Source organism: Corythoichthys intestinalis, chromosome 8 (genome assembly GCF_030265065.1).
Source record: "Corythoichthys intestinalis isolate RoL2023-P3 chromosome 8, ASM3026506v1, whole genome shotgun sequence".
In the NCBI taxonomy this organism is placed as follows: domain Eukaryota; kingdom Metazoa; phylum Chordata; class Actinopteri; order Syngnathiformes; family Syngnathidae; genus Corythoichthys; species Corythoichthys intestinalis.
In genome coordinates this window covers 49,058,306-49,072,268 of record NC_080402.1, presented here as the reverse complement: position 1 = coordinate 49,072,268, position 13,963 = coordinate 49,058,306, and the positions used below count along the sequence as shown (strand labels likewise).

The window sequence follows — 13,963 nt, the reverse complement described above, 5'->3', positions numbered from 1 at the left end:
ATATACTGTATACGAATTTAATAATAATTGCTAATATTTCAGTTAAATAAAATCACTTTCCCTATAATGGGTTAAAGATCTCAAGCGTTAGGAAAAAAAGAAAGAAAAAAAAAAAAGCATTTTCAAGTGACCAAAAATAGTCACTGGTTCTATAAAGTGTCTTAAATGTCAACTTTTAGCTGCCCAGTGTCCCTGAATGAGTTAAAATAAAACCGAGCAAAAAAGACATTTTCTTTTTACACTAAGTTACGCTCAATTTTTCCTTATTGATCAATCCACTTTCTATAGAATGATTTCCTCTTCAGGGTCAAGGGGGAAGTGGGGATATGTGATCTCTCATATGTGACCTAGTGATAGTGACCCATTTTTTCAAAGCTGAAATTTTCTACTTTGCAATGACATATCAACCGCTTTGCCATGTCATTTAACCTCTGACAATTTCTGACTAGAATTTGAACTTCATCTATTTCCAAAATTTACACACGGAAACAAAACTCAACAAAAACATCATTTTGAATGGCTGTGCTTCTGTCGTCGTACCTGTCACTCCAAGGTCCGTTCCACTCCACCTGACCCCACGGGTTCCTCACGCGAACCAGTTTGACCTTTTGTCCTCGGAAGTTGACCTGAAAGAAGTGAAGCCCAACACATCCCAACCTTGATTGTCAGAAGTCATCGCCATTACACTTACAGTACCTCCTGCAGGCCTGTGATGGAGTAAGCATGACCTTTGACCAGGCCGCTGCTGGTCTTGGCCTCTGACTCTGCAGAGCTGCTGATCTGCAAGAAAGAAAAAAAAAAGAAAAAAAAACCTGAAGACGTTACACACATTCACTTTTTTTTTAGACATGACTAAAATGTTTTTTTTAACAGTTTTCCCTGTTATTCATGAAGTGTAGTGAGAGAGCACTGCCTCAAACTTTGGGAAAAAAAAAATCAAATTTTCTAATTAATTTTCATGCATGATTGCAATTTCTTTTAACCCTTGCAGGGCACTCATTTAACTCATCGGCTGCCATTAACAATTGTTCATTCGCCCCTCAAAGTCAAAATGAATTGGAGGTCTAGCGCCGTCAATGGCACTGAAACATGAGCATCTACAGCCAGACTTTCCAGTTTAAGTTGGACGTCGATTGCCGTCAATGGCATGCAAATAGACTTTAGAAATTAGAATTAACGTGTTACTTTGTGCATTTATGTTTTATTTTTAATTTCATTAAGTTAGTTTTAATCAACCTTGCATTAATTCATATAAATATATATCGTTAATAAAAAAAAATTTTTTTTGAGTTTTTAAATGACCAAAAATAGTCACTTGCCCTACAAAGCAGTGGTCCCCAACCACCACGCCAGGGACTGGTGGAACCAATCTGCTTGCCTACACTATTGACTAATCCGAGTAGAGATATGTGGACGTCACCCTCTAGTGACAGCCACCATTACTGGGGTGTTTACACACCTCAGCAGCTGCCCAGCGTCAGTCAATGTAAACACTAACGTTAGCTGGCTGTGTGCTGCGGGCAGCACACCTCAGGAATGGCAGACGGGGTACTTGAGGTCTTTTTGCTCGAATTAGTCAGTAGATGTAATAATAAAACTGGATATGATATCATTATAAAAATCAACTGGAGCTAGCATCTATTTTTTTATATCTATGTGCGCATGTCTTCGATAATGACGTATGATGTAGCCGCATCAGATTTGTTCCCGGAGATAATAAGGCCACACGCTAGCGAAGATGACTGAAAACCAGATGTCTTAAGTTTGGACAGCTTTATACTATACAAGGAAAAGGCCACCTGACGAGTCAGAATAGGAGCCTACGCCAAGTCCACTCTGCCTAATATGTGGCCAAAAGTTGGCAAACAAGGTAATGAAGCCTTCAAAGCTGCTTTGGAACATAGAGACTAAATTACAGTAGATAAGCCTTTGGAATTGTTTAAAACAAAAAAAGTCGAGCACAAAGGAGAGAAACAATTAGTGAGGGCTACCACATCAACAAAAGTGAATGCATTGAGAGCATCATACCTCTTGGCTAACCGTAATGCTAAAGCCAAGAAACCTTTCTCAATTGGAGAAGAACTTATTATGCCTGCCACCAAGGATATTTGCCGTCAAGGTTTAGGAGAGGCCGCTGTTAAAAAAAAGTTGACTCAGCATCTGGTGAGTTATATCTTCCCTGCACTTAATGTTAGTTTTTAGCCCCGTTGTGTTGTTTACTGTATTTTTCTGCCACACATTGTTGGTCCATGAAAAAAAAAAAGCCCACATTACACTAGTCGATGGTGCAAAAAAGGTAAAGGGTTCAAAATTCTGAAGTCCTGAGTCACTTATTTATTTATTTTTCATGAAAGAAAAAGCAACTTTTGAATAGCTGTGACCACTTTCCCTGGAAAAAAAAACACAACACAAATATGTTTCAACTCGGGCAAAAACAGTTCATTTGCCATATTTTATAGTTTTAAGAAAGCGTGAACTTAAAGGAGTACTGAACTAGCATTTTTGTGCCGTCAAAAAGTATTTGCCCCTTCCTTCAATTATTTTCCTTTAGTATGGCTTCTTGCCTTAAATGAATGATCAAACAACCCAAGTAAACACAAAATGAATAAAGAAAAATTAGACTTTATATTAATGTAATTAACTATTAAAAGCTATCTGGCTCACAAAATGGAAACAATAGCCGAGTCATGCTATATAATCAATTATCAATAATCAATTATTACCCCCAGTAATTAAGAAATCACTGGAATAGAATCTGTCAACCATAGGATCTCAAAAACGCGCATAAAGAAAATATTTTGCTCGCAACACAGCACAAAAATGGAAAAAGTAACAGCTCAAAACATGCTTACATCGATGGAGCATCCCAACATGGATCCTCGGTCCAGGGCCTTCTTCATTATATGGAAGAGTTGTTCATTGGATTTCTTGGTTTCGTAGATCTCGCCCACGCCGCCAGTGAAGTCCTCCATTGCCTCCATGGTGCTGCCGCCCTTCAATGACTCGTAGCTGCCGTGCACCCTGGAATTAAAAATATAATACACACACAAATAAGTGTTGGAAATTATAAACTCAATTCCATACTTTCTAATAACTGTACAGGAATTTTTATATGGTTGACTTAAGTCTATTAAAAATTCCTGTGTCACATTTAATAAAGGGCAAACATAGTCAATGCATTTTTTGTCGTAGGAAAAGGTGGAATGGACAGATGACATTCTATTTTCATTTCAATAGGGTAATATGAATTGAGATCAAATTGTTTTGTATCCCAAGTGAATCAAACTCATTATTACTTATTTTAGGCAGATGTATGTTATTTTAGCAGTGCTGTTTTTAGGAGATCTTCAATATGTGTAAGCTAAATGTTAAAATGACCTTTAGGTTCTTCTCTCATAATAAAATAATTACACTGTCATACCCGAATCATAGACTTCATTATATATTGACGGGACACGGGGCTGAATAGGGGGCCTAACTCCATCAAAGCTGACCAAGTGGAAACACATACGAAGAGCATTTTACATTAAAAATTATTGTGAATAAATGCTTAAATCCCTGATTTCTTTATAGATATGGACATAAAACAGTCTCGATTCTTGGTTAAAAGCAAAAAAAACGGACAGTTAGCATTTATTTTACGTAAATATTGCGAATTATGACGCCATAACAGTTCATTTCTCCCATTGATTTTTTTCACAACGTTTCAAAATGCAATGCATGGTATGAAAAACATCATATTTACCTTGAATCCTCGAAAAAATCACTACTGAGACAATCCTTCCCGTTTGTATGCGGTACAGCTTTCATACGTTTTCAACCTAAACACGGCATTTGATCGCTGCATGTGTTTGACAATAACTGCGACTGACTTCGACCGACACCGGCACCGAACCTGTGCCTGCGTGGGTTTCCTCCGGGAAGTCCGGTTTCCTCCCACATCCCAAAAACATGCATGGTAGGCTGATTGAGCACTCTAAATTGTCCTTAGGTGTGGGTGTGTGAGTGAATGGTTGTATGTCTCCTTGTGCTCTCCGATTGGCTGGCAACCAGTTCAGGGTGTCGCCTGCCTACTGCCCGTAGTTAGCTGGGATAGGCTCCAGCACCTCCGCAACCCTCGTGAGGATAAAGCGGCATGGAAAATGAAATGAATGAATGAATGAATGAATGACTTCGACCGACTGAAGTGGAGAGTGGGACAACCCCCTCCTTAAAGGCGTGGCGCAGTGTCTGGGGAAGGTGTCCCGTCTATATCACCGTGAATTCTATGACCGAATCTGTCTCGTCTTCAGTCTTCCTGCCCTATTTAAAAGCATAATAGTAGGTGTATCGCCTCTTCACATAGTCTCTGTTCAGTAAATGAAGTCGTAAAGAGCTTGTAGTTCTACTTATAGCTAGGAAGCATACAAACATGTTTCTGTCTATTTCCAGTTTTCTTTCCGGCTGTCTGTCTAGTTGCATTTGCTTAATAAACACAATATAAACTAACCCCAAATTTAGTATACCAAACCATAGACTTAATCAAATATATGAAGTCTCATAATATATATGAAGTCTAGACCAAACCTTCATGCAGCACATTAAAACTATTTCGGCATTTATAGTGGGGCAAATAAGTATTTAGTCAACCACCAATTAGGCTCGAGCGTTTACGTCACAGCAGCACGGGGTCATGCGAGATTTGCGACAACGCAGCCATTTCGGAAGCACGTCTGCATCACGGGACATTTAAACTTAACGGCAAATACAATTCAACTACGAGTGCCAAAGATGGAAAAAAGTAAGGAAAACTTGCCAGTTCGATACAGAGACAAACTTGTTACCACGGTGAAGGACAGATATGTGAGCAATTTTAAGGATGTGAACAAGGTTGACCCTTACAAGCAAGCCAAACACAAATGGAATAAAGATGTCGACAAGCTTCCACCACGACGCGAAATGGACATCATGCTGTATTTAGTGTTTGGTGTAAGTTACTACACTCATCAGCAATTCCGAAACTACAAATCGCTACAAAGCTACGAACAGTTTTGCTGCGGCTGGGTGCAGGATCTGCACATTATGACCATAGCAAACGGCAACACCATCTTTCTAGCAAAGGTAGGCAATGTGTGTTTACATTAGTCTGTGACCACGGATGTACAAATTTTTTGTTGCAGAAAATGTAGCCTGTGTACCAATTCTTTGCCACTCTCTCACGTCAAAATATTACAGCTTTTTCATTTAGCAACGACAGGAATTATGTCCTATGAAGACAATGCACATGTATGCATGCTAGTTGTTTAGCTGTAGCTATAGCTAACAACAGGCCGACTTCGGGCATAAAGTTACCGAAATTTGCGAAAAACAAACGAAATTAACTTACCGGAGTGGAAGTGCATAGAGCAAACTCTGTGTGTAACTGGAGAATCAAACGTTATGCCCTTCCTTCTGATCGAGGCCACCCATGCCATTCTTCGACGTTTGGTAAGTTCAGATATGACCTTTCCCTCGCCTTTTCTCCATGTAGGGATCCGGAAGAAACTCAATGGTGTTCCGTCGAGCTGTACATTCTCCTTTCTATTTGATCGGTTGTTGCAATTCTTTACCGCACAATAATTTCCAACCATTTTTAAAGGGCGACCTGTGTTGAAATGCCTCACTATTTATGTTTTCGCTTCCAAAATGGCGATAGCGGCGGAAACCTCGCGAGTGCCACGTCATACGCTCGAGCCTAATTGTGCAAGTTCTCCTACTTGAAAAGATTAAAGAGGCCTGTAATTGTCAACATGGGTAAACCTCAACCATGAGATACAGAATGTGGTGGAAAAAAAAAACAGAAAATCACATTGTTTGATTTTTAAAGAATTTCTTTTCAAATTAGAGTGGAAAATAAGTATTTGGTCACCTACAAACAAGCAAGATTTTTGGCTGTCAAAGAGGTCTAACTTCTTCTAACGAGGCTCCACTCATTACCTGTATTAATGGCACCTGTTTTAACTCATTATCGGTATAAAAGACACCTGTCCACAACCTCAGTCAGTCACACTCCAAACTCCACAATGGCCAAGACCAAAGAGCTGTCGAAGGACACCAGAGACAAAATTGTAGACCTGCACCAGGCTGGGAAGACTGAATCTGCAATAGGTAAAACGTTTGGTGTAAAGAAATCAACTGTGGGCACAATTATCAGAAAATGGAAGACATACAAGACCACTGATAATCTCCCTCGATCTGGGGCTCCATGCAAGAGCTCACCCCTTGGCGTCAAAATGATAACAAGAACGGTGAGCAAAAATCCCAGAACCACACAGGGGGACCAAGTGAATGACCTACAGAGAGCTGGGACCACAGTAACAAAGGCTACTATCAGTAACACAATGCGCCGCCAGGGACTCAAATCCTGCACTGCCAGACGTGTCCCCCTGCTGAAGAAAGTACAAGTCCAGGCCCGTCTGCGGTTTGATAGAGAGCATTTGGATGATCGAGAAGAGGACTGGGAGAAATTGTTATGGTCAGATGAAACCAAAATAGAACTTTTTGGGTGGAACACAGGTTCTCGTGTTTGGAGGAGAAAGAATACTGAATTGCATCCGAAGAACACCATGCCCACTGTGAAGCATGGGGGTGGAAACATCATGCTTTGGGCCTGTTTTTCTGCAAAGGGACCAGGACGACTGATCTGTGTAAAGGAAAGAATTAATGGGGCCATGTAACAAGAGATTTTGAGTGAAAATCTCCTTCCATCAGCAAGGGCATTGAAGATGAGACGTGGCTGGGACTTTCAGCATGACAATGATCCCAAACACACAGCCATGGCAACAAAGGAGTGGCTTTGTAAGAAGCATTTCAAGGTCCTGGAGTGGCCTAGCCAGTCTCCAGATCTAAACCCCATAAAAAATCTGTGGAGGGAGTTGAAAGTCCGTGTTGCCCTACGACAGCCCCAAAACATCACTGCTCTAGAGAAGATCTGCATGCAGGAATGGGCCAAAATACCAGCAACAATGTGTGAAAAGCTTGTGAAGAGAACAGAAAACGTTTGGCCTCTGTTATTGCCAACGAAGGGTATGTAAGGGTATTGAAATGAACTTTTGGTATTGACCAAATACTTATTTTCCACCATGATTTGCAAATAAATTCTTTAAAAATCAAACAATGTGATTTTCTGTTTTTTTTTTTTTTCCACATTATGTCTCTCATGGTTTAGGTTTATCCATGTTGACAATTACAGGCCTTTCTAATATTTTCAAGTGGGAGAACTTGCACAATTAGTGGTTGACTAAATACTTATTTGCCCCACTGTATTTCCCAAATTTACTATTCTCTATGTCCAAATAGCTGAACAGAATAGGGAAGAAAAATAAATAAATTCTAGAAATAAATAAATAATTAAATTCTAGAAATAAATACATGAAAAATAATCGTTTTGCTTGAAATGCAGTTTTGTAAATGCATAACAGCTAGCTGGTTGGTCACATGATGGTTTGAACAGAAGTAGGCAGTTTTGTGTTCAAGTAATATTTGTAACGCAAATAGTGGTTACTTGGCATAGGCTTTCTCCAGCAGGGCACTCCAGAACTCGTTGTTGGAGGCCGAGTGAAGCAGGATGAGCTGACCGCGAACCGTCGGCAGACGATCATCCACCACCACGTCCAGCCACTTGTTGTGCTGCCAAAACTGAGATGGAAACATGTCACTCAATAGTTCGTAAAAAACATTTCTTTCAATGAGCTTTTTTTTTTTAACACTCAATTGCAGGTGTGTCACAAAATTTTGAAATGGTGATTTATCGTGATACTTTGTATCCCAAAAGGTTATCGATATGTTCCTGCTAAGAATCAATTTACTGTTTTGACATGGTGTCACTGCTTTAAAAAAAGAAAAAGAAAAAAAAAAGGAGAGAACAAGTTGCTACCAAAATCTTCTATTGAGGGCGCTGGACGCTCAATCTATTTAGGCTGGGCGGGGCGAATGAATGTTCGTTCATTCGAAACCAGAGCATTCACAGTCAGTTTTTCAATATTTCGGGGCATTTACAGGTCACTTCCTGTTAAGTTTGAGTCCCTGCCTTTTCATCTGGGGAGATTCCTGGTTCACTCCTGGTTCTGTAACCCAGAATCAACAGGAAGTTACCCATAAATGTCCTAAAATCTACAGGAAGTGACCCAGAAATGCCCCCAAAATCAACTTGAAGTGATTGAAAATCAACGGCAAATGACCTGAAATGCCCCAAAATTAAACTCAATGGTTCCAATTGAGCGCCATTGACGTCCAATGCGTTTGAAGTGGGAGGGATGGCAGTTCAAACTAATTGGACGCCAACTAGAGATAACCTCAATTTAATTCACAGTAGAAAAATGAAAAGAGCTTGTTTTTCTGTTTATTACTTGTATAGTAAAATATTGTAGAATTATTTCCTGACTTATGTATTGATCATTATTATGTAGCCATATTGTGAGATCGTTATTGTGAGTCTTGTATCACAAATCATATCATATCATGAGGTACCCAGAGGTTCCCAACCCTACTCAACTGTTAGGTAATAGTATTTTGCGCTGCTTATATGTCCTTGCATTACTTCCCTGTCACCCCATTTTCCCAAAAGCAAATTAGACGATATGTACCTGGAAGTGGAAGATGCCAGCATAGTTGCGATCGAAGTACTGGTCATGGGGGACCACCCGGGCCAAGGCATCTTTTTTCAGAGTTAAGGACGCGATGGCTGCCAAGAGCCAGCAGTCACCTGAAGACATGCATTGCGGGTTAAGTGGACAGACAGAAGGGAAGACACCATAAAGCCAGAGGCTGGTTGAGTATTTTATTGAACAACTTTTTCACATTTACTTCTTACTTTGTTACAAAATTTACAAATTTTAAAATATATATTTTTCTAAATACTAAAAAAAAAAAAAAAAATTAATTACCATATTTTTCGGACTATAAGCCGCTACGTTTTTTCCCCTCATTTTGAATCCTGCAGTTTATAGTGTAGTGCAGCTTATTTGTTGATTTATCTGGGTTAATAGGTACACTTTATTTGACAGCGGCGTCATTAGACCGTCATAATTATGATATGACACTGTCATGGGCATTAATGAATGCTTATGACAGATGTCATTAAGTGTCATACGGCCAATTTTGTTACTAACTCCTTTTATGTCCAGCTTGGCTCTTTTACATCCATTCAAAAATGAGATAATTTGGCCGATGACACTACATGACATCTGTCATAAGTATTATTAATGTCAATGACAGTGTTATGTCATAATTATGACGGTTTTATGACAATCTTATGACGCCACTGTCAAATAAAGTGTTACCAGTTAATATCTTTTGTTGTAAATATCCCATAATACAGTGAGGACAGCTCCGGCTTATAGTCCGGTGCGGCTTATCAATGAACAAATACCGTTTTCGTGTAGAATTTGGCCGGTGGCGGCTTATAGTCAGAATTGCGGCTGACAGGAAAATATTTTGCAACCCCATTTGACATTCAATTGTAATATTGTTGCCTGCACGTATTTTGCAATGAAAAATACATGTAAATAATTTAAAATCAATTGAATGACTTAATTAAAAGATCATTTTCAGGAAAAAACAATTATTTAAACAGTATTAAGTGAACAAAAGAATTTGAATTAAAAAACGGCAAATTAAACAAAGCCATGAGTAATAAAAGATATAATTATAAAATTTAATTAAAATGATTAAAACCTCAAAAATATACAGTATTAAAAATAAATAAATAAATTAACTAATTAAAAAAAAGAAGTAGAATAAAGACATAAATTCAAATAAGTGTGGCTTGTGTCTTTATTGCTCTGGGAATTTTATTTCTTTCGTTTCATGATTCTCTTGCAATCTCACTAACTCTGTCATTGACGGCAATAGACGTCTAATCCATTTAAAGCAATCCAGTTTTTTAATACCCCAGTTGAAATGGATTGGACTTCTTTCGCTGTCAATAGGTGTTTTCTGTATCAATTTCCCTCTTTCACCAACTACCACAGCAATTTTGTGTGTGCTTTAATCAGGGCTGTCAACAGACTTGCAGGGGCCCGGGGACAAGAGACCATTATAGTGCCCCCCCAGCCCACCCCAGCCACCGGCTTGTCACGACAACATACGCAGCACTTTTGACGCTTTGCGAGCAATGACATTGTAAATTATCAAATGATTTCATTTGACATGGACCGTTAAATTTAACAGACCGTAATGTCATGTGACACAATATAAACAAACAATTTACATCTATTGTCCCATGTAGGCTACAATACAATACAACTGAGAGTGTATGCCCGCCTGCTAAGCAACAAAACAGTATAAATAAACATCCTGTGCCTGTCCCCTCCAAATCCCTGGGGTCATGAAGCCCTAAAACAGTAAAGCACCTAGATTTTTTGACAGCAAAGTCATTCCAGTTTTTGAGCAAGCTCACGCTCAATGGAGAGCATAGCTAGGTTGTTAAGCTTGCCCTATGATATGGGTGAGCGTAGGTAGTTTTTAAAATTATTTTCATTTTATTTAAGGCTCGCTCTCCTCCAGCTACAGTCACTGGCAAAGACAAGAAAATGCGTAGCAGTGTGCTGAGATCAACATAAATACTTTACCAGCCGCGGGACCCGAGTCTGTTTAGCCTCGCGCACCTGCTCCCCACAGACTGACATATATGCCTGATCACCTATCACCTTCTCTCTCCTCGGCTCAACGCGAGCAGCATGTCTTGTCATACCGCAGCTCAATAGGCTGCAAGCAGCCGGTGACAGACTCGAATCAGGCTTTGGTACGGTGATCGCGAATGTAAACGTTCAATGTTAGCGGCTGTTATTCACTTACCGACATCACCGTCCACAGCCAACTCTAGCACCAATTCTCTGGCTTCTTGTACCCGTTTTAAAAAATTCATCATTTTTTTCTTGTTCACCCCTATGATCGTCATTTCTTTTTCTTTTTTCTTTTCTTTTTTGCGCACCCGATTTATGACGACTCGCCATGTTTACAGTTTATAACAATGACAGATTTTAATTTCCCGCTTCAGGGCACGTACGTAGTCAAGCCTTGAGTGCGCCAGAAAGGGGTCAAACCATTCTCTGCTAAGACAGAGGGGGGGTGGGGACGTTGTGCAAAAAAAAAAAAAGGAAAAAATGTATATTTGAAATATTTAATATGTCAAAGTTTTTAAGTATACAGTATATCGAGTACAACATAATATTTAACCACACAATGATTTAAATAAAAAATAAATATGTGAATGTAAAGTACAATAAATTAAGAGTCATTTAGGGGCCCCTATGGTGCTGAGGCCAGGTACAACATACCCGGTTGCCCCCCCACTCCCTGTCGACAGGTTTGGCTTTAACACAATTGTCTGTACTTGAATATGCACACTTCAGCAACCGCTAGTCAATACACACCGAGCTGTCCTTGGCAAATATCTGTCCGGTTGGCGTCGCCCACGATGAACTTTGGGTTGGCACACAGCTCCTGATGTGGCAAAATGAAGAGGACAGAGTATGTTTGATTGAGAAAAAGAGGAGGTGGCAAAGAATTACAAGAATGAAGAGAACGGGGGAGAAGACGAAAAACAGGTCGAGTGACGTGTCAGCTGGCAGGTGTGTCACATTCCAAACTTTTTAATCAAAACACACATACACTACACATTTCTTAGTGGGGCGTGTGTGTGTAGTAACTTCCCACCAATCACGTCAAGTGAATGAAGCTACACCTTTTTCCTGCAAGATGGCTTTTAGACCGCCGGAGAAAGGTCCCAAGTTCTCACTGACTTTGTTCTTGTTGGTTTTCTTTTTGGGGAGGACATCAGCTAAAATTGCTACTCCTCCATTATTATTTTTTATCTCAAAGCAGATGAATCACAGTCATTAATTGCAGACTTATTGTTGTCCGTAGGTTCTGAGTTAGCCAACAGAGGGCAGGCAGGCGCACTTCACTTGTGCTTTTCATGTCTCTGGGCTGATCAGAAGTTTAGGGATACAATCAGTTCATTTTGAACTTGTTGAAACAAACACTGTACTCAATTCATGCAAAGCACATGCACAAACGTATGCAACAGTTGTGTCTTTGATGTGTCGTATAACATACAATGCATAAAACACACTGCTTACACATAAATTAAGATGGCTTTGTGCAACAAATATCAGGGTGATTAACATTTGTCAAAGTGCACGTATATTTACACATTTGTGGGAAAACCTTTTGCGAACAGTAAATTTGCTCTTCTTTTGAAAATGAGACTTCTTCAATATTCTTTCCTGCTGGCAAATCTCTGCTCCACACTTCTAACTAGTTTTTCAAAAGTATTTATCAGAACTGCAGTGAAAATGAGTGAAATTGTGAATATTTATTCCACGGGTCGATTTACAATGTGTGCCCCTAAATTTTCTTCTTGCGCTCTGAAACTTTTAGGTTAGGGGTTACCGTCCTCCCAGTAGTCTACAGTCATCTTTGATGTATTATGTCAAGTAGGCATTTTACACACAAAAAGTTGTCTTTGACTCTTCAAATGGCTGACAATTCAAACACTCATACAACAGGTACATCTTTGATAAATCATGTGAAGTAGTTTAAAGGTAAAAAGATGCAACAGGTGGGTCTTTGATCAATGACCCGACATTCCAATATCACTTTAAAATGCAATCTCAAAGTCCCTCAAAGTCAGACCCTCGTGATAGAAAAGCTCTACATACCGGGGGCCTCTTCCACTCCATCCGGACGGGAACGGGTTGGCTGAAAAAGAGCGAGGAGTCTTCAGCAGGAAAGTCAGGGTCCTCGAACAGGACCTGCCTCTGCAGGCATTCTCGACGCAGCTCCTCAAAGGAGCGGCCGTCCATCTGCGTGTCGATGGCGGCATGGCCGGCGCGGCCCCCCGCCAGGGTGGAATGGAGGGGCATTGTCCTCGTTGGTAGACGACTCTGAGGAGAAGTGAAGAACCGCAGCACAGTGCGGCCGTATGTCGCCTACACGATGGGACGGCGGATGGCCTCCTCCACGCCCTCCTCGCAAACAGGTTTGACCTCTCGGGCCTCGCCCCGCCGCATTCTGCACTCTGGAATGAAGGCAAGGAGCAATGAGAAGCAATTATTAAGACTAAAAATCACTTGCTGCCATTCATGACTTCTTTTACACCTGTAATGTCATCCATCACTCAATTTTGATATTAAATATTCAGCACAAAAATGGTAATAAAAAATAATGATTGATTATTGTATTTTAGAAAATAAATTGGCTTTAAATGATATTATTCCAACTAGAATGTAATACTGGAGATAGGTGGTGGGAATGATTCCATGCCCTGGATCTTGGATCAATTCCTGTTTATTTTGGGGCAATTATGGGTCACTTTCTGTAAATTTTGGACCAATTCTAGGTCACATCCTGTTAATTTTGGGGCATTTCCAGGTCACGTCCTTCAGATTTGGGGAAATCTTGGGTCTTTTCTGTCGATTTGGCCAAAACATTACCACCAAGACCTATTGTGGGTGGGGCAATCGACCTCCCCATTAAACGCAAATTTATATTAAAAAATGATATTTACAATTCTTTTAAAGGTCAATCTGAGGTCAACCAGCTCCCCATCTTGATTAAAATGGCTAAAAGTGGTGTTAATTGTTTATGCTTCATTTGTGCTGCTATCATTTTTGAGATATTGAGACATTAATTTCGAGTGATGACGTCACGCAGCCCCCCATCTACGGCTGAACGGAACCGCAATGGTGCCATTCGTTCTAGGTTTGCACTGTAAAACTGTTCGTTTTTTAACACTTATTTTAAGCCATAAATGAATATATTTAATCTTAAAGCTCGTTTATCAGAAATGTTCTTAATTCAAAAATATGGTTCAAAACATTATTTGAAAGCATTTTTTTTTTATTTAAGTGAAAAAAAACTTTTAGATGTATGAGCCTAATAAGAACAAATAGTAATACAGTATTTATTTCAAGTAAGTGGAATAACGCATGACACATTA

General features: G+C 39.8%; 1 protein-coding gene across 1 annotated transcript in view; it reads right to left on the bottom strand.

Annotated features, from left to right (window-relative positions):
* The window catches only part of capn9 (calpain 9), a 30,918-nt gene extending 17,971 nt beyond the window's left edge, over nucleotides 1-12,947 (bottom strand). The window contains exons 1-7 of the mRNA XM_057844556.1: nucleotides 12,684-12,947; nucleotides 11,394-11,463; nucleotides 8,604-8,722; nucleotides 7,523-7,656; nucleotides 2,853-3,021; nucleotides 697-780; nucleotides 541-626 (exon numbers count right to left, since the gene is read on the bottom strand). Of these exons, the coding sequence (XP_057700539.1) occupies nucleotides 541-626; nucleotides 697-780; nucleotides 2,853-3,021; nucleotides 7,523-7,656; nucleotides 8,604-8,722; nucleotides 11,394-11,463; nucleotides 12,684-12,887 (866 nt within the window). The 5' untranslated portion in view covers nucleotides 12,888-12,947. The remainder of the gene's footprint in view (nucleotides 1-540; nucleotides 627-696; nucleotides 781-2,852; nucleotides 3,022-7,522; nucleotides 7,657-8,603; nucleotides 8,723-11,393; nucleotides 11,464-12,683) is intronic.
* Between the last annotated feature and the right edge of the window lie 1,016 nt (nucleotides 12,948-13,963).